General features: G+C 43.3%; 2 protein-coding genes across 3 annotated transcripts in view; both read left to right on the top strand.

The window, feature by feature from the left end:
• Positions 1–21,217, top strand: part of vaspb (vasodilator stimulated phosphoprotein b) — an 87,835-nt gene that overhangs the window by 53,156 nt on the left and 13,462 nt on the right. For both annotated transcript variants that reach the window (XM_060923547.1, XM_060923546.1), the window contains exons 6-10: positions 1,166–1,419; positions 1,579–1,700; positions 4,310–4,373; positions 4,640–4,667; positions 4,760–4,802. In XM_060923547.1, the coding sequence (XP_060779530.1) occupies positions 1,166–1,419; positions 1,579–1,700; positions 4,310–4,373; positions 4,640–4,667; positions 4,760–4,802 (511 nt within the window). The remainder of the gene's footprint in view (positions 1–1,165; positions 1,420–1,578; positions 1,701–4,309; positions 4,374–4,639; positions 4,668–4,759; positions 4,803–21,217) is intronic.
• Positions 10,306–18,031, top strand: LOC132887834 (uncharacterized). The gene is made up of 3 exons (XM_060923545.1): positions 10,306–13,492; positions 13,637–13,827; positions 14,162–18,031. The coding sequence occupies exons 1-3, from the start codon at positions 13,176–13,178 to the stop codon at positions 15,361–15,363; spliced, it is 1,710 nt and encodes a 569-aa protein (XP_060779528.1). The 5' UTR covers positions 10,306–13,175; the 3' UTR covers positions 15,364–18,031.

Genomic DNA, 21,217 nt, shown 5'->3' with positions numbered 1-21,217 from the left:
GCTTCGATGTTCGCGCCAAGGTTTATGCAAACGCAGCGACGTAACTGACGTATACAGCAACGTAATGACGTGGCTCCCCTTAGTACCCCGAGCTATGGAAAAGCAAACTGGTTCTCAGCTGGCTCGTAATTTGAACGAGTTGTGAACCAGCACCAGCACTGGCCCCGAACCAGCCCTGGAACTGATTTGGTGGAAAAGGGGTAACTGTGGTAGTCCTGCCAAGTTCAAGCCAAACATGATGGACCCCTTGTGAGCCGAACAAAATTATCTTGTTCTCATCTGACCAATGAAAGTGCTCCTAATATCGATCAGGCTTCTTTTCCATGTTCTTTAGCAAAGTTTAATCTTGCAGTTTGGTCCTGAAGAGCAAGCAAGGTGGATGTTCTCCCCCTCCCCTGGACACAATCCATAGACTTTGATATACAATGTCCTTCACATTGTCCAAGTTGTCACATAAACTCTGAATTCCGTTGATAACCCCTGTGACAAGTCTGAAGCACTTCCTCATCTGTTCCCCTGAGTTAGAATATGCAAGTAGCGCACTGCACTGTCCATGACGTTATTGTAGTAGGACGGCCACTGCGGCTCTCGTTAATGGTACCGTACCTCCTGATTACTGCTGCAACTGTGTTTTGACTGATATTTTTAATTGGTCACTGATCTTCCTTATATCCTTTTTTCATTTTTATGAAGTCTCTCAATCAGATTTTTCAGTTTCTCTGGGACTTGTTTTCCTTGTGAAGCCTTTAATGCAGACAGACACAGCTTATAGGTCCAAAACTGAGCGAGTTCTGGAGTTCACAGGTCATTTTATAACCATATTCATGCAGTTAAGCTAATTGGAAATTACAGGTGTAGTCGGTTTTGTTTCCGTGACTACAGGTTTTCTAACTTGTGGGTCAGTGATCACAGGTATATTCACTTTTTTGTTGAAGTACTGTATGATAAAACAGTGGTCAGTGTGTGTGCGCGCACAGACGGACACAAAAATACCGGTTGTGAATGTATGTACAGCTTGACTGTCCATTTGTGATCAGGTCACCTGAGATGGATGTTAATACTTGGGATCAACAGAGCCTTAGTCACTATACACAGTCACACCGTAGAAGGGGAGGAGTGTACTGTTACCCTTCTCAGTATTATGTTTATTGTATTCATTTAACAGTGACTGTTCCTCCTGCTCCTCCTCTTGCCCCCGGAGGCCCACCAGCTCCCCCAGCTCCACCTCCTCCACCTGGTCCCCCTCCCTCTACTGGAGGTGGACCCCCACCACCACCAGGACCCCCACCTTCTAGTGGAGGTGCTCCTCCACCTCCAGCACCTCCTCTTCCCTCTGCCTCAAGTGGGGGAGGTGGAGGAGGTTTAGGGGGAGGACTTGCAGCTGCTCTTGCGGGAGCAAAACTACGCAAAGTTGCCAAGGTATGTAAGAAATTTGTTTTTAAGGAGTACAATAAGATGTACTGTGGTTCTATTACTCTCTTATGGTGGGTGTGTTTTTTATTTAGTATTCTCTGTGTGTGTGTGTGTGTGTGTGTGTGTGTGTGTGTGTGTGTGTGTGTGTGTGTGTATTGCCCTCAGCCGGATGAAGGTGGTGGTGCTGCTGTGCCTGGTAAACCTGACTTGAGCCGCTCCAGTGGCTCTGGGCCTGGTGGAGGAGGTGGAGACCTGATGGGAGAGATGAGTGCCATACTTGCACGACGGTACATTGCGTGCACACCGCCTACATTTCTCTGAAACCGTATGAATACATTTAATCTCAGTTTATGATACTCCCACTCTGGGGGGTTTAACACTGGTTTACCGCGGTCTGTCCATATATCTGTATTTTCGTCCGTTCGAAACACCCTTTTTCTCAGTAGCCAGAAATCATAGACACTTGGGGTTCTATACCGTGTATACCATTTTCAGGTCTGTCATACATCAACTTCTTGTTTACCGACTGACTGTATTTGCGAAACATATAGCGTGGATTTACAAAATTTTGTTACACTTTTCTCAGCAACTACAAATCACAACTGTTTGATATTTAGTACCGAGCTTCAGCTTGGGGTTCTATACCGTGTATACCAGGGGTCACCAAACTTTTTTTCTCTGGGGGCCACATTGTCATTCCTGACTGTGATGGGGGACCGGGGTTGGGTCAGCTATATAACATGGAATTGTATGACCCAGACAAATATGACCACCAGCAGGCCTCATTGTGTAGTAGAGATTACTAGCCTGGCACAGCCATCCCCACTACTATATCCACACTACTATATCAACACTTGATTCTTGGCACATATTTGTTTATCTTTACTAGTGGTTTGCAAAAGTAGTAATCGAGTCTTCACACTTTGTTTTAATTTGAAATACCACAGATATTCCATTTATTTATTTTCTAATAAAAATAACATCAAAGCTGTCAAGGTAAGAAACATCTGCCTAGTTGACACTGGCAAAGGTGAGTGAAAAATTATAAATTGTAGCTAGGCCTGTTGATATTATTAATAATATTAATAATTGTGTGCAGCACTTAGGGTGGCACGGTGGTGTAGTGGTTAGCGCTGTCGCCTCACAGCAAGAAGGTCCGGGTTCGAGCCCCGTGGCCGGCGAGGGCCTTTCTGTGTGGAGTTTGCATGTTCTCCCCGTGTCCGCGTGGGTTTCCTCTGGGTGCTCCGGTTTCCCCCACAGTCCAAAGACATGCAGGTTAGGTTAACTGGTGACTCTAAATTGACCGTAGGTGTGAGTGTGAATGGTTGTCTGTGTCAGCCCTGCGATGACCTGGCGACTTGTCCAGGGTGTACCCCGCCTTTCGCCCGTAGTCAGCTGGGATAGGCTCCAGCTTGCCTGCGACCCTGTAGAACAGGATAAAGCGGCTAGAGATAATGAGATGAGATGAGGTGTGCAGCACTTAATAAAGGTCAAATAAATAGGCCTATAAAATAAATAAATAAAAAAACAGTGAAATTATAATAATATGAGCAATAGATCACAGCAGTTGTGCTGTGTCCTGCACGTCATTGCTTTCATTCATGGCCAAAGCAAAAAACTCGAATTCTGACGCTTTCTCGTTCAGCTGGTCACACACATTGTCCCCCAAATCTTCGGTTCGCCTGGTCATAGTAGGTGCGGAGAGACTCAGTGCGTTGAGCGCATCGTTCTTGTCGGGACACACCTCCTCGGCCACAGCAAGCATGCATATTTTAACAAAGTCCCCATCAGTAAACGGCTTTCCATGGGTAGCTAGTAGGTGAGCTACCTTATAGCTAGCTCAGACAGCAGCCTGGTTGATCTGGGTTTGGCAAAGGAATACATTCTGTTGTGCAGCCAGTCCGCATTTCATCCTCCAAATCCTGTCTTCTCTTGTTTGCCCTCGCAAACTAGCATACTCTTTGTGGCGGGTTTCGTAGTGACGACGCAGATTATATTCTTTGAAAACCGACACACTTTCTTTACATACAAGACAAACTGCATGGTCCTTACACTGAACGAAAAAATAATCAGTGGTCCACTATTCTTTAAAAACTCTGCACTCTCTGTCAACTTTTCGCTGACCACTAGCCATTTTGCTGTCCTGAACACTGACAGTTCTCTGCGCGTGCGCTGCCTGTCACTGCTTGATCGCGAGCATATGACGAAAATTCTGAAAATATGAATAGTTAATTTTGTAACTAAATATCAATTTTAATTGATAAAATCAACAAAATACAAGATGCAGACATGTTGTTATTTGCCAAAAAGCAATTTAAAAAAATAGGCCATGACCACTTTTGGGGATTGCCTCATAGGGCCGGTTCAAGTGGTGGGGGGCAGAGGGGCTGGGGGGGCCGATCAAAGAGGGGTGGCGGGCCGGAGTCGGGCAGAGGGGCTGGGGGGGCCGATCAAAGAGGGGTGGCGGGCCGGAGTCGCCCCGCGGGCCGTAGTTTGATGACCCCTGGTGTATACCGTTTTCAGGTCTGTCGCACATCGATTTCTTCCTGTTTACCGACTGAATGTATTTACGAAACATGTAGGGTGGATTTTGATGCTATTTCAAGAAGCAAAATGCTATTTCAAAATGACAGTTTACCAGGATGCTATTTGAAATCCCTGGGGAGAGACACTGCTCTTTTACTTACTTGTTTCGGAGTGAATTATTTGTTGAAGTCAACATTCATAATAAGTGTCCTATTCCTTTGATTGCTTGCATTCTGATATGTGAGAGCGTGGGTATATGTAAGTGAGCAGTAGCTCACAGTTAATCTTGTTTTGTCAGTTTTTGGACAGCTATTATTACTCATTTTCTCAGTTCAGGAAAGCATTAAATACAATAAATGTGTGTTTCCAGGAGGAAAGCAGCAGATAAATCCGAGAAAGTTCCTCTAACCCCAAAGACAGAAGAGCCCAGTAACGTGAGTGTGTGCACAAATTTAATTAATGACTGTAGTTAATACTAGCTTGTAAGTGATTTTATGAAGTTGGTTGTCAAGAGGTGGCTGAGTGTATCTGTGTGAGGTTTTTTATTTTTATTTTTTTTTGGTCAGAGGGTCAAACATAGCTAGGTAGATTTAAAATCAAATTTGTAAAACTGTTTATAGCAGTAAGTTTAACATGAGTGTGAAGACCACAATAATATTTCAGCAAATAAGTTATTGATCTGTCTCTACTGCTTTTTCAGGATGATTCTGAGTCACAAGGCCAAAGCGGTAAGCTGTTTCTGTCTTGTATGTAGTAATCTAAACTTTGTTACTCCCCAGCTTGCTGTTGCTCATGGCTTCACTTTGTTTTGTGTTATCAGACACGTTAAGGAGGCCGTGGGAAAAGTGTGCCACCATCCCCAGGTGAGGCAGAACTCCCCAGCATGCATTTCTGCTGTAATCTTGTATTGCTAAATGGTCTCTCAGTAGGGCACAGAGGAACATCGGTGGTTCGTTGGAGCAGACATGTGCTAATGTATTTAAGGTTAATAAACACATTACGGTGGAGTGTTTACAGTGACGACCCCACACACACACCTTAACACAACGCCTTGTTACCCGATTATCCTTAAATCTTGTCCGATCAAAGTGTGTGGTGTGTATGTACAGCCCCAATTCCAAAAACATTGGGATGCTGTGTAAAATGTAAATAAAAACAGAATGCAGTGATTTGCAAATGATGGCAACCCTATAGTTCATGGAAAAATAGTACAAAGGCAACATATCAGATGTTGAAACTAAAAATTTTATTTTTTGAAAAAATATCTGCTCATTTTGAATTTGATGCTAGCAACACCATTTAAAAAAATGTGGGACAAAAAAAAGTTACCACTGTGTTGTATCATATCTACTTTTAACAATACTCTGTAAATGTTTGCGAACTATAGTTTTGAAAGTGAAACGTCCCATTCTTGCATGTTGCAGTTGCTCAACAGGTCGCGATCTCCTTTGTCATATAATGCACTGAATGTTTTCAGTGGGATATGGGTCTGGACTGCAGTCAGGCCAGTTTAGCACCTGGACTCTTACTATGGAGCTATGCAGTTGTAATATGTGCAGAATGTGGTTTGGTATTGTCTTGCCGAGTTTAAGCAAGGCCTTCCCTGAAAGTCGTCTGAATGGCAGCATATTGTTCTGAAACGTGTATAGATCATTCAGCATTAATGATGCATTCCAGATGTGCAAGCTACCCATACCATGTGCATTAATGCCCCTCATACCATTATGGATGCTGGCTTTTGAACTGTGTGCTGATGATAAGCCGGATGGTCCCTCTCTTCTTTAGCCTGGAGGATGCACTCAGTACGTTTACATGCACATCCAAATCGAGCTGCTGTCGGTAATCGAGCAAAGGGTCCCAGCAGGGGTGCTGAAGAAATCCAATCCTACATGCACACAAGGAAATCGAGCTATTGTGTGAGGTACATTTTGCACCCGAGCCACAGGTGGCGCTACACACCCCATCGTGTTGGTACACTTCCGGTTGTCGTCATGAAGAAGAGCTATTCAAGAGTGTAAACAAAGTTATCAGTTCCGTGTTCTCCATTGTGCGTTTTTCTCCCGTCCATGAATTTTAATATATTCAACTCCTTAAGCTGAATGAGCATGAACTCTGTCTCCTCATTGCTCCAGAAGTGCACGTTTCTGCTCGCCATTTTCTCTTCTTCGTTTGTTCCTCCTGACCTCTTCTGCTGCTCGCTACTACTGTTGTCATGCCGACCGAGGCTGTCGTGTTTCCCGCTTGTGGTCTCGTCACTCGTCACTTCTGGAAGGGGCAGTGCTGAAGTAAGTAGCTCAACTACGTAGCTCGATAGGGTATACATGCACTAAGTAGCTTGGCAAAAATCGCATAATCTAGAGCCCTATTCGCACGGGATAAGTATTACCTGTGGACCTCTGGTAATTCGGAATAATTACAGAGAATGTCTGAGTTCTTAGTCCCGTGCGAATGCTCCATGTCCGTAATTTGCCAAGTAATAATTCCGCTGCGAATTATCTACTGTGTTTCGGCAAAACACAGACGTCCAGTGGTAATACAGGTCCCGTGTGAATGCGCATGTCTGTGTTTGTAATTATTAAACGCGCGTCTCTTGTACTTTTCTGGAGTGAATAATGGAGGATACGGGCGAAATTTTGATAAACATCATTTCAGGGGCAAGTGGTAGTAGGCCTATCCCGTATTTGAACCAGATAAGCAGAAACAGCTCCAAGAAGAACTCCAAGTAGAAAGCACGAAGAATCTTCAACTGGATGGCTTGTGTGGCAGCATATGGTAAGGAGCTACGCTAACCCCCATGACACAGCAATACGAAGATATTTTGGTTAACGGAGGGAAGACAAATGTTCATTTAGCAAAATACCCGGCTATGTGTAAACAGCGCCATAAACTGCCTGTTCACTTACATTGTCATCTCGAGACTGTTTTCATTTGCAGTGACCCCGCCTTCTCATTTTGAGAGCATGGAGCAAACATACTGCATCCCTATCATATGCGTTTCCCCTCTCTTAATTTGGATACAGTGCTATTCTTATGCCTACTGTGTTTTCATCCTACCTTATTAATGCACCATTAATGTACTACAGTAATATGTTGGCACTTCCAACATGCTACAACTGTATTGATTGTCACAATCCAGTCACAATGTCTGTAAATTCAGTGAATTACAGACTTTTGCTTATCCTGTCCGAATGCGCCACACAATAACACAGAGGTCCGGGGGTAATTGCGAATTACCAGAGGTCCATAGGTAATACTTATCCCGTGCGAATTGTACATAGGTCGTGTAGCTCGATTACGAGAAATCAAGTTCGGTTCAATTTCAGCCTAGCTAAGGTGTTTCCATGGCATTTAGAACTTCGATTTCAGTCGAGCAACGGCAGAAATTCGATTTTCTCTATGTGCATGTAAACGCACTGACCTGTCCATGATTTTCCAAAAACAATTTCAAAATTTGATTAATCAGACCACAGGTCACACTTCCACTTTGCCTCAGTCATAAATGAACTTGGGCTCAGAGAAAGGAAAGGAAACATCAGATTGGATTAGAAACTTTATTGTCTGTTCTTCAGTAAAAAAAAAACAGAAATTTGCCTTAGACACGGCTTCAACAGAAATTAAAAACACACAAACACATTCACACACAACAACAAATAGTGCAATCTATTTTGTGCTATTTAGAACAGTTATTGCAAAGGGGATGAATGATTTCTTATACATGTTTTTCTGGGCCAGTGGGGTTCTGGATCATCTGCCAGATGGCAGCAACATGAAGGAGTGGTGCAGGGGGTGGGAGGGGTCTTCAGTGATGAGGGTGGCTTTCCTGTACAGTTCAGTCAGAGGTAGTTGGGCTGTTCTGGTTATTTTACTAGCCTGATTTATTATGCGGGAGAGTTTTGTTTTTGGTGGTAGTAGTGAGGAAGTTGAACCAGGTTGAAATATTGTAGATGAGAGTGGATTCAATGAGTGATCTATGAACAAGTGTTAAAATGTCTTTGCTGACATTAAAAGTCCTCAATTTCCTGAGCAGGTAGAGACGCTGTTGTGCCTTTTTGTAGACAGTCAGCATGTTGTGAAAAGGACAGGCAGCTGTCGATCTCTGTCCCAAGATAATTAAGTCTGTACCTGCTCCACCAGCTGACCATGGATGCTGAGCGGTTGGAACAAGTGCTCTGGGTTTTTCCCCCTGGACCCACAGCACAGTTCCTTCGTCTTTGAGAGATTCAGCTCTAATGAGCTTTCAGCAAAGGTTTGGACCAGGGCGTGAACTTCCTGCTGATAATGTTGCATTGCCTGGGAGTCAGTCAGATGGGCTACCAAGGCCATGTCATCTGCATACTTTAAGAGAGTCATTCCTTCTCTGCTACAGGAGACGCTGTTGGTATAGACAGAGAAGAGAATGGGAGACAGAACACAGCCCTGGGGCAGCCCTGTCTTTAAAACCATTGTGCTGGATTTAAAACCGTTTAAAAACACATGCTGTGGTCTGTCTTTTAAAAAGTCCTTTATCCATAAAATAAGTGCAGGGTCAACCAGGAGATCAGAGAGGCAGTGCAGCAGAGTGTTGGTGTTAACAGTGTTAAAAGCAGATGAGAAGTCCATAAATAAAATCCGTGTGTATGGGTGTGTAGAGTCCAGTTGTTTGGTGACTGTGTCAAGAAGTATGAGGCTTGCATCCTCAGTGCCTCGTGACGGTGTTTCTGGAGACTGTGTGATGTATATGGTTTTAACTTGCATTTGTTGATGCAGCGACAAACTGTGTTCACAGGCAGTGGGTTTTGGACGTGTTCCTGAGCCCAGGCAGCGATTTCATGGATTAAAGTTTTCCGTCGCTACGACGGATTTCCGTCAACTGGGAGCGCTAAAGGTCAATAATGAGATTGATGCAGATCCGAGGGGAAAAAAAAGGTGGGGGGGTAGGCCCATAGGTCTGACACCGATGTGATTTAGAACTCCACCAAGCTGCTGTGATTGCCTGTTGTTGAACCCGTTCTTGTGCTATGTTTGAGTATATGTAAAGTTATAAGTTGTTGCGCTAGATAGGCATAAATAAATACAGCCTACGCTACTGTCTAGTCCAGGGGTTTTCAAAGTGTAGGAGAGTCAGCCCCCCCTCAGGGAGCAAATAAACAACGCCCCCCCTTACAATTTTTGTTGTTGCTATACTTAATGTTCCGTTCGTATTTAAAAAAAAAAAAAAGTGTGTTGTACACGTTTTAATTTTTTTCTTTTACACATTTTAAACATCTGTGCTTTTTGAAATCCTCTTTTTTACACATTTAAAACATCTGTGCTTTTTTTTAAAAACATCTTGTTTTACACATTTTAAACATCTCATAGCATCGTTAACTAGCACCTCTTGGCAGACAACACACTGTGGCAGTGGAGCATCTTCAGATCCAGTCCATGAAAATCCAAACTTTAAATAATCGTGGTCATACTTCCTTCTTTTTTTTTTTTTTTGGCCCAGACTCTGTCTCCTCACTCACTGTAGCTTTAGGTACTAAAAATCGATCCATTTTGTCTCTGGCAAAGGCTAGCTGAAGTTCGCTAAACGTCCGCAATCGTAACTTATTCCGGTTTATTTTTCCTCACGTTGCGCCCCCCCTGAAGAACTCTGGCGCCCCCTAGGGGAGGCGCTCCCCACACTTTGAAAAGCCCTGGTCTAGTCCTAGGGAAGCTAGGCGTAGGCCACTGATGAAACAATTTGGCTGTCCTACTACTAGGCATCTACTTGCCTACTACTAATACTAGGCCTATTATTTGTAGTAGTAATAATAATAATAATAATGATGATATTTGCCTATTGAAAGGTGATCAGGTGAAAAATCTAAACAGCCCTGTTGAAGCTGCAGCAAGACCTATGCTATTAAGCCTTTTGTAGGTTAAACAGGCTTCGGCAGACAACGTTCTGGAAAGGCTGTATTTTTCTTTGGTTTGATTAGCCTACGATTTAATCTTTAAACATTATGGTTTCAGCAGTTCGCTTAAACATTGGAGGCTGCAGAGTTGGGCTGCAAGATTTCCCGACACTTGTTTAAGATGCCAAACTTCATAGTAAGGAGAAAATAATTCCACAGTATTTAGTGCCTCGCCAGTCTCAAAAATTAATAGTGAAGGACCAACGTGAATTCTCATTCATCTCATCTCATTATCTCTAGCCGCTTTATCCTTCTACAGGGTCGCAGGCAAGCTGGAGCCTATCCCAGCTGACTACGGGCGAAAGGCGGGGTACACCCTGGACAAGTCGCCAGGTCATCACAGGGCTGACACATAGACACAGACAACCATTCACACTCACATTCACACCTACGGTCAATTTAGAGTCACCAGTTAACCTAACCTGCATGTCTTTGGACTGTGGGGGAAACCGGAGCACCCGGAGGAAACCCACGCGGACACGGGGAGAACATGCAAACTCCACACAGAAAGGCCCTCGCCGGCCCCGGGGCTTGAACCCAGGACCTTCTTGCTGTGAGGCGACAGCGCTAACCACTACACCACCGTGCCGCCCATCCAACGTGACTTAAGTCGCAAAAAAAATCTCGTACGCCTATATTTTACATTTTCAAAAAAGTCCAAAATTGGAAGTCAGTCAGTGGAGTGTAATGAAGTGTCTCATTCACTAAGGACGAGGATCCCAGACGTCCGCTATTTAGCGGAATTCCGCTATTTTTCTCGCCAAAGTGGTGGTGTTTTTTTTTAAGTCTCTTGTACATCCGTTAAAAATATGTTTAAGTAAAATGACCAGCAGAATACGTTCTGATTTGGTTTGCTTGTTTAGCAACGTTTTCATCGGCTTCGTTTGTTCTCGTTGACATTCGGGAACACTCGGAAGTTAAATTGATGTAAATACCGCGAGACTGTACGCGATAGAACGAGAAAACAATATGGCTGCACCCATTTGCTAGAAAACATGTTTTAACTCCGTTCGTGCTTTTGTTTCTAATGTGTTGAACTTAATTCAGAGCACTGCCGGAACATCAGAAAAAGCAGAAGGAAAGATCAGAGAAACAAAAGCGGAGAAAACTGGAGGAAAGATCACAGAATGCACCCCAGAAAAGAGCATTAAATTCCTCTGCAGTGAAACCTTTCAAAAAGAGAGAGGTTTAAATCAAATATCTCCAATATTTGCTGTACATATGTATATATCTAATATTACTGAATCATTGATTTCTGCTCATATTCATGATTTTTGAAAAATGAATGTGGCTTATATTAGACTAGTATTGACATTAACTCGAAACAAAAAAAATAAACAAATGAGATGAACTATGGATACTATTGTTATAACAAAATCAGTGGAATATTTAGGCAAGTATATTCTTCAAAGCTACATTTTTGTCTAATTTTTATAATTTTTTTTTTGCCACTTATGTCATTGATTTACAAAATATGGCATCAAATAGATACACATTATTGTTCAATCCTGTTGCTTTTCTATGTTAAATCTATGTAAAAAATGTGTTCTATAGCATCTTTAAATGTTAAAATCTCAACAGCTTCAGGGGGCTTTGCCCCCTGTACCCCCAGCAGGGGCGCTGCCCCTGCACCCCACAAGGGGCTTGCAGCCCCCTTGACCCCTGCTGATAGTTTCTTACATTCCTCTATTTTTTCAATTACTGCTGGGATCCCTGTAAGTGCACAAGGTCGGAAAACAGTGGAGAAAACAGCTATTGCTTAAATAGGCTACTAATGTTTTACATTAGTAATTTAGTGTATGTGACAAATAAATTAATTGATTAAATAGATAAAGAAGCCAATACTCCGAAGCTCAAAATTCAGGAAAGTGGCTCCGGTGTCGCAAGTGCACAAGAACAGTTATTTGAAAGTTAACCTAATGAATTTGTGCGTGCACGTGCGATTTCATGAAGAACCGGGACAATTGGCATTCGGTGAAAGATTCACACCTATGACTCATTATATTCGCGCGCGCCTTCTCGCCCACTGTTGCTTCGTTTTCCCGATTTACATGAGCGTCTGAAGATGGAGTTTTCAGAAATCTCCACTCTGCCCAGAGTTTGTGAAAGTAGCTGTTTTCAGTGACTGAAACCTCCATATAGGTGTGAATGAGAGGTGCAACCGAATAAATAAATGTGTCTTTTTTTATCTGACTACATGTAGGCTATCACTGCGCAAAGCCTCTAATGTTGAAATGGTAGTAATATTTGTTAAAATAACAGTAGGCTAATTTCCACATTAATTGGTAAAATGGCACAAGGGATGTGATGGGGGGATGGCCGTTTTATAAGGGGGATGATCGTTTTATAAGGGGGATGATTTGAGATTTTTATTTCAGAAGGGGGATGCCATCCCCCTTCAACTCAAGTAGTCCGTATAAGGCCATATTTCACCGGACATAGGCCCTTCGATTTCCATCACTAGAGCGCGTCAAATTACTTTCGGTTTTGCCAGCGTGGATGCGCTTCTTTTAAATGAAGGCACAGATGTGTCAGACATCGACAAAACGGTAAAGAATAAGTGGAGATGGGCTTGGCTAAATGAAATGGGCGATAACGGCAAGCCATTTAGTTCATGGTGCAAAAAGATGAAAATGGCAGGTGTGTGCTTTTGTGTAGTTTGCCATAAAAATAGTCTATGGAAGCAATGGCAAAAAAGTGCCTAGCATGCCACCAGTCAGAAGCTAACCATAAGGCTAATGTTAGATCGCTCCAGCACACATCTTCATTGCCGGGTGCAACAGCCACCACCACGGAGGTTTGTGCTTCAATGGCTGACTGTGTTTGCTCACAGAAAGTGTGCATATGCTCATTTATAGCTGAGCATGACCTATCGCTGACCATATCTCAACCCCTTGTCAACCTAATCAAAGCAATTTCAGAAGACCAGTGCGCCCTCTCCAGGCTGTCATTATCAAATGCACATGCATCATATATGTGTACACATGGTATTGCAGCCCATTGTAAAAAAGAATTGTCGGAGAAACTTCAAAATAAAATGTTTTCCTTGAATGCTGATGAAGCAACCGACGTTAACATGGATAGGATTTTAAACGTGCTTGTGCGTTTTTTTGATGATATGGGCAAAGTTGTCACCCAGCATATTGGCTCTCGAAAGGTGAACATTGCAGATGCCCAAACAATAACAAACACAATGGCAAACATCCTCCAGTGCTACAACCTGAACTGGAATCAGGTTGTCTCTGTCCTGCTGGACAATTGCAATGTCATGAGAGGGAAGCGATCTGGGGTGGAGACCCAGATTTGCAAAGAAAACCCATGTGCCTACTGGACATAAGCGGAGATGCAGTACACATGGTTTCGAATGCTGCCAAGGCTCTTATAAGCCCTTTCAAGGACACTGTGGAAGATTTCTGTGCAGATGTGTATTATGACATTGAGAAATTCCCCAAGCAAAAGGAAATTTTTGCAGAATTTCAATCTTTGCTCCATATGGAGAAGAAGAGCCTGATCCGCCCCATCAGCAGCAGGTTCCTTCAAATGCTGGAGGTGTGTAACAGAATACGGGAGCTTCTTGATCCTCTCATAGTGCACCACTTCAGCTTCCTGTCACCCCATGACCAGCACAAATACAGGTGAGATGACAACAGTAGCCTACTCTCTCCCTTTCATATTTTTTCTATCAAACGTGTGAAATTAAATGATGGAAAAAAATCCATGAAGTGTGAATAAAGATGCAATAATTGTGTTCTTTTAATCTCATTACATGTTTATTTCAGATGGCTGCTGAACCAGGTTCTAGAAAAGCATGGGGTGACATCTGCCGAAAAAGCAAGAGTGAGTGTTCTACAGCAGCAACTTGCAAAATCCACAAAGGGCCAAACGGATACAAACCGCGATAGAAAGACAAGAATCTCTGTACTTTTCACAGAGTTCAACAAGCTTACGGCCATTATTGACTTATACAGAGGTATGTTATATTATGTTTTTAGGGTTTTTTTTTGTTTGTTTGTTTTTTCATAAAAAGCACAGTAAAATAACTTTTATTGTCTTTGCTGTCTACAATTAAAGTTAAACAGGATTTAATCAAAAGTATGTGGGTGAATTGGTGCTGAGTATTTTACTTAAGTGTTATTGAACTTGTGTTGCAAATATGTAGTTCATTTTCATAGGAATCTCGTTATTTGTGGATTAAAAAAAGGTTGTAAAATACTTTCAGGAGTAAGTCACGGTGTATGTGCATCAAAAAATTTTATTTTTCAGGCTTTGTAAATATTTGTTTATTTATTTTTTTTTTTTTGCAGGTATACTCCCACCCTTCCAGGTCTTCCTCAAGAGACTGCAGCATGAGAAGCCTATGCTCCATATTCTCCATGTTGAGATGGGGCTGCTAGTGAGAGACCTTCTCTCAAAGTTTATGAAGCCTGATGCCATCCCCTTAGATGTGAAGGGATTATTGAAGCTTGATTTCCAGAACAGAGATCTGCATTACCCAGACAAATTGTTAGCAGTGGGGAAATTCAGCTATTTTGCTCTGAACAAAGCCAGGGTGGAGAAGTCGTCCTGGGTGGGAGAGGTCTACAGCTCACTCAGAGAAGGCTACGTCAAGGCAGCTACATTCCTCCTGAAAAACCTGCCCTTGGCTAATGAAATCATATCCTCCTTGTCTGCACTGTCGCCGTCTTTAATGCAGGATCAACATATTCGAGTTGCATTCAGCACTTTGGCCAAGTTCCTGCTAAATACCTTTACTTCTGATGAACTGGACCAGCTGGATGAAGAGGTGAGGGAATACCAGATTGGCCTAGATCTGGGAGTAAAGGCCAAAGGTTTTGATGATAATGAATCTCGGATTGATGTTGACTGGTGGAGGGAGGTATTTTCAATGAAGATGGCAGAAGGGGAAATCAGATTTCCTCTCTTGGGGAAATTGGTCAGGGCACTGCTGTCAGTGTTCACTGGCCCTCTTATTGAAGGCTCTTTCAACATAATGGATGATATCATTGAAAAAGATAGGGTCAAGCTGAGTATTGAAACCTATGAAGGCTTTGCGGTGATAGTCACACCTGAAGGCAGCAGGGGAGACCGCCTCAACAATGAAAATCAGTGCTCCATTGAGGAGATCATGTTTGTCGTCTTATGGCAGATACAAAAGTTATCTGAAGAAACAGAAGGACAAAATAAGCCAAGAGAAGGAACGGAAAATCCGGGAAGCGGTAAAGGTCCTAGCAGCAGTAAAAGTGAGGAGGGTGAAAAAAGCTTTCACCTCTTTATCCACATCCACTGGTGCCAAACACTCCTCCTCTACAGCCTCCTCATACAGCTCAAGAAGAGTCACATGTGCAACCAAGTCCTCACACTCTTCTTCCACCTCAACCAGAAGAGCCACTCCTGCAGGCAACACCCTTTCCTCCTCCTCCTCTACAAAATCCAAACCTACAGGAATGTGCTCTTCTTCCTCCACCACACAAGCCAAACCTGCAAGAAAAGGCGGACCTACAGGTAACTCTCCCTCTTCTAGTGTAAAGGGTACACCTGCAAAACCCTCCTCCTCATCAGCACCTGGAGTAGGTACGCACACAGAAATACTCTCTAGCTCTTCCTCATCATCTGGAAATGCTGCAGGGAACCCTCCATCCTCATCCTTAGGAAGTACACCTGCTGGAACCCTACCCTTGTCTTCCTCTCCTGCTGCTGTGCCAAGGAAAAAGAAACAAAAACAGGCATCAGGTGTTGCCAAACTAGATGCCTTTTGCTTCACTGCGAAGAAGCAGAAAAAGTGAACTTTCACTTTACTTTTCTTGTTTCCTGGTTTTATTTCAACAGATTTTCTTCTTTTTCTTTCTGTTCCACTCTTTTGAAAGCATGGTTCAAGTTCGACTGCACTTGCACTTTTCTCTTAACCACTGTTGTGCATTACTAAAGTATTGTTGAAATAAATTTGCACTTTGCACTGAAAACTTGATGTTTCATCATTTATAGCCAGTAATGACAATGGTAAAGTCTTGCCTTAGCTTTAGTCATTGTTAAAATTATGTAAATGTGCTATAAGTAGGGGATAATGGACAACACGGCGTTTAAAATCTGACGTGGTAGGGGCCAACGACATGGAACTTTTTTTTTTCAGTCAGATGATTTTTTTTTTTTTTGCTTTAATCCATGCGATTTCCACAACAGAATTCTCTGTTTTTAATGCAGTGTTGCCTGAGGGCTTGAAGATCACAGGCATCCAGTGTTAGTTTTCAGCCTTGTCCCTTGCATGCAGAGATTTCTCCGGGTTCTCTGAATCTTTTAATAATAATATGTACGGTCGATGATGTGATCTCCAAATTCTTTGCAATTTTACATTAAGGAATGTTATTCTTAAATTATTGCACCATTTGCCCACGCAGTCTTTCACAGAGTGATGAACCCTTCCCTATCATTACTTCTGAGAGACTCCGCCTCTCTGGGATGCTCTTTTGATTTGGTTTTTTTTTTTTTAATTTAAATAAACATACAACTTTTCTAATCTTTTGTTACTCCCATCACAATGTTTTTGAAACATGTTGACACAATTTTTTTTTCTTTTAACACTTGTTTACCACATAATTCCATATATGTTCCATGTTGTTTTGTAGTTTTGATGTCTTTAGTCTTGTTCTATAATGTAGAGAATGGTCAAAATTCCAGAAAAAAAACCTATGAATGAGTAGGTGTGACCAAAACTTTTGACTGGTACTGTGTGTGTATTTATTTTTATATATATAAAATCAGTGCCCTCCACAATTATTGGCACCCATTGTAAAGATTAGTAAAAAGGTTGAGGGATTAAAAAAAATCCACCTTTTGATGAAGTCATGTCATCTTGCACTAAAAAAGAGAAAAATCCAACCTTTTTAAATGAAGTAAATTTATTCAGAAAAGAACAAATCCCTCATCGGGAAATTTTCAACAAAAATGCATGTGCCACTATTATCGACACCCCTGTATTTAATGCTGTGTACAACCTCCCTTTGCCAGTGAAACAGCATAGAGTCTTTTCCTATAACATTTTCTAAGGTTGGAGATACAGTGCAGGGCATCTGAGACCATTCCTCTTTACACAATCTTTCTAGATCATTCAGGGTCTGAGACCCTCTCTTGGGTACTCTCCTTCAGCTCACCCCACAGGTGTTCAATCGGGTTCAAGTTAGGGGACTGAGATGGCCATGACAGAACCTTGATTCTGTGATCAGCGAACCGTTTGTGTTGATTTGGACATATTCTTCAGATCATTGTCCTGCTGGAAGATCCAATGATGACCCAGTTTTAATTTCCTAGCAGAGGCAGCCAGGTTTTGATTTAAAATGTCCTGGTATTTCATGGAGTCCATGATGCCATGTACCCTAACAAGGTTTCCAGGGCCTTTGGAGGAAAAACAGCCGCAAAACATCACAGACCCTCCACCATATTTTACACTTGGGACTGGGTTCTTTTCATTAGAGCCATCCTTCTTTTTACACCAAGCCCATCTTGAGTGTTTTTTGCCAAAAAAGTTCAATTTTTGTTCCATCAGACCATAGAACACTGTTCCAGTCAAAGTTGTAGTAGTGTGTTTCAAATTTCAGACACTTCCATTTGTGATTAACTGACAGAAAAGGCTTTTTTTTCTGGCATGCCTTCTAAATAATCTGTTGGCATGGAGGTGGAGTCTGGTGGTGGTTTTGGAGACTTGGTAACCCCAAGATTTAACTTGTAATTTACTAAAGGTGATCCTTCAGGATTTTTTTTTTTTTGTCTCTCTTACCACCATCCTCACTGTTTGTGGGGGCAAAATAAACTTGGGTCTTCTTCCAGGCACATTTGTAACAGTTCTAGTCAGTGTCCATTTTATTATTATTGCCCTAACAGTAGAAATGGGCATTTTCAGGCAACTAGCTATTTTTATAACCATTTGCTGACTTATGAAGGTCAATATACTACTTCTCCCTCTTTTGGTTTGTGTTCTCTCCTATCTTTCTCATGTTGATTGATGATTAAGGGAATTTGGCCTCTGTGTCACCTTATTTGACCCTCAGTTAATCAGGAAGTCATGGATTACAGCTTGAAAGTTCCTACATGCTCCAATCAACTCAAAAATGTAGACTTTAAATGGGAAACATGCTTCAGTTACATTGTGTTCACTATAATTTCCAAGGGTGCCAAGAATCATAGCACGTGTTTTTTGTTGAAAATATTTCTTGATGGGGGGGGGGGGGGGGGGGATTTATTTAATATATATATATATATATATATGTGTGTGTATTTTATATATATATATATATATATATACACACTGTGTGTATGTGTATATATATATATATATATCAGCTGGATAGTACAGTGGTAATGCTCACTGACTATGACGCAGGAGATCGGGGTTCGAATCCCGGTCGGGGCAAAACATCATCCAGTAAGGGTCCTTAGGCAAAACCCCTCATGATATATCAGCCTACCTCAGGAATGAGTGAAAACATAACTGATAGAGTCATACCGGCTCAGACGTCGCCCGGGTCAACAAGGTCTGCGTCAGTTGCTAGGGAACCAGGGCAAACTGATGAGAAATGGGCTACTGGAACAAGACATCAATGGACGAGGACAGAAAATACGGATTTGCTGGAATGCTACTATACAAGCAATCCCAGAGAGAGGGGATACATGCAGAGAATGTGGGACCATTGGATACTTCGAAACCCACAATCAAGGCTAACAAAGAAACAGCTATTAGCCCAGTGTTCCAACATCCATAATCGAAATCTGCTATCACAACTAGAGATTAATGAAATACAACAACGATGATACGGCAAGGGGGAGCCAGGAAGACAGGTCAGCGGGGAGATGTCATCATCCCCACAACCAGAGATTGGGTACCAAGCCCCAACACCTAACAGCCTCAACACAAGAGCTGCTGACCTGAGAAGGAAGATTGTGACCCAACTGGAAACCTGGAGCCCCCGACAAATACCGAAGCTGAGTTGCCAAGTACCTTCAGAAGATCTACTAGTAGATGTGAATGCTGCTCTGAAGACAATCTCCACAAGAACCATCACTGAGACCAACAAGCTGATACACAGTACAGCAACAGTAATCATGGAGATGCTTGGACACAAGGTGGGCTCGGGACATAACAAACAGTATCCACCATGGAAGAGACGATTAGAGGCCAAGATAAAGGCAGCAAGGAGAGAAGTTAGCCAGCTAGCTGAACTACAGAAAGGGAACATGGCGAATAAAGGGGCGCCCAGGAAGTACAATTCACTCTCCATACCAGAGGCACTCGAAACTGCCAAACAGCGACTAACAGCTCTGGCCACCCGGTTGAGGAGATACACCAAGGAAGGAGAGGCCAGGAGAATAAACAAGCTGTTCTCCACTGAACCAGCCAAGGTGTACTCTCAATGGCAGGGGAACAACAACCGGTCAGACCCACCAAGAGCTGAGGTGGAAAAATACTGGAAAGACATATGGGAAAGAAAGGCATCACACAACACCGATGCCCAATGGTTAGTGGACCTAAGAGCTGACCACAGCAACCTCCCAGAACAAGAACCAGTAACCATCTCAATGGCAGACATCCAAGGAAGAGTGTCAAAGATGAAGAGCTGGACAGCACCAGGCCCCGATATGATCCATACGTACTGGCTGAAGAAGCTAACTGCACTCCATGAACGCCTAGCAGCACAGATGAACCAGCTGCTGAGGGATGGAACCCACCCAGAATGGCTAACCCAAGGCAGGACAGTCCTAATCATGAAGGACCCCCAGAAGGGACCCATCCCATCCAACTACCGGCCAATTACCTGTCTCTGCACAACATGGAAGGCCCTGTCAGGCATCATTGCGGCAAAAATGAGTAAGCATGTGGCTCAATACATGAGCGAGGCACAGAAAGGAATTGGCAGTAACACCAGAGGAGCCAAGCACCAGCTACTGGCCGATAGAACAGTCGCCCGAGACTGTAAGAAGAGACAGACCAACCTGTGCACTGCCTGGATTGACTACAAGAAAGCCTACGACTCAATACCACACACATGGATACTGGAATGTCTGGAACTGTATAAGATCAACAGGAACCTAAGGACCTTCATACAGAACTCAATGGAAATGTGGAAGACAACCCTAGAAGCCAACTCAAAACCCATTGCCCAAGTCAACATCAAGTGCGGCATATACCAAGGAGATGCGCTATCACCACTGCTGTTCTGCATAGGCCTGAACCCCCTCAGTCAGATCATCACGAAGAGCGGCTACGGGTACCGATTCCGTAGTGGGGCAACAATCAGCCACCTGCTCTACATGGATGACATCAAGCTGTATGCCAGGAACGAGCGAGAAATAGACTCGCTGATCCACACCACCCGGATCTACAGCGATGACATAGGGATGTCATTCGGATTGGACAAGTGTGGCCGGATGGTCTCAAAGAGAGGCAAGATGATCCAGACTGAAGGGATTGACCTACCAGAGGGCAACATAGGTGATATCCAAGACAGCTACAAGTACCTTGGCATCCCACAGGCTAATGGAAACCATGAAGAGGCCACAAGGAAGTCAACCACAGCCAAATACCTCCAGAGAGTAAGGCAGGTCCTGAAAAGTCAGCTGAATGGTAAAAACAAGGTCCGAGCCATCAACATGTACGCACTACCAGTCATCAGATACCCCGCTGGTATCATAAACTGGCCAAAGGAGGAGATAGAAGCCACAGATATCAAGACTAGAAAGCTCCTCACCATGCATGGAGGGTTCCACCCCAAGTCCAGCACCCTGAGACTATACACTAAGCGGAAAGAGGGAGGCCGAGGGCTAGTGAGCGTCAAGACCACAGTCCAGGATGAAACATCGAAAATCCGAGAATACATCAGAAAGATGGCCCCAAAGGATGAACTGCTAAGTGAATGTCTCAGGCAGCAGAACCCTGATGAGAGTGCAGAGGAGGAGGAACAGACAACCTGGAGAGACAAACCCCTACATGGCATGTACCACCGTCAGATAGAGGAAGTGGCTGATATCAAGAAATCCTACCAGTGGCTGGATAATGCAGGACTGACAGACAGCACAGAGGCACTAATCATGGCAGCACAAGAACAGGCCATAAGCACAAGAGCCATAGAGGCCAGGATCTACCAGAGTAGATCAGACCCAAGATGCAGACTGTGCAAAGAAGCCCCTGAAACAGTCCAGCACATAGTAGCAGGGTGTAAGATGCTAGCTGGATCAGCGTACATGGAGAGGCACAACCAAGTGGCTGGGATAGTATACAGGAACATCTGCAACCAGTATGGAATAGAAATACCCAAGTCCCAATGGGCCATACCACAGAAGGTGGCTGAGAACAACAGGGCCAAGATTCTGTGGGA

Source organism: Neoarius graeffei, chromosome 6 (genome assembly GCF_027579695.1).
Source record: "Neoarius graeffei isolate fNeoGra1 chromosome 6, fNeoGra1.pri, whole genome shotgun sequence".
NCBI classification, from domain to species: domain Eukaryota; kingdom Metazoa; phylum Chordata; class Actinopteri; order Siluriformes; family Ariidae; genus Neoarius; species Neoarius graeffei.
Note: the sequence above shows the minus strand (reverse complement) of the source record. Positions and strands in the feature narration are given on the sequence as shown.

What these genes read in the sequence shown, in the direction of transcription:
- LOC132887834 (XM_060923545.1), top strand. Translation starts at nt 13,176, where the DNA reads ATGTGCCTACTGGACATAAGCGGAGATGCAGTACACATGGTTTCGAAT. An exon ending in CATGACCAGCACAAATACAG is followed by an intron (nt 13,493 to 13,636) that starts GTGAGATGACAA and finishes TGTTTATTTCAG; the next exon opens with ATGGCTGCTGAACCAGGTTC. An exon ending in CATTATTGACTTATACAGAG is followed by an intron (nt 13,828 to 14,161) that starts GTATGTTATATT and finishes TTTTTTTTGCAG; the next exon opens with GTATACTCCCACCCTTCCAG.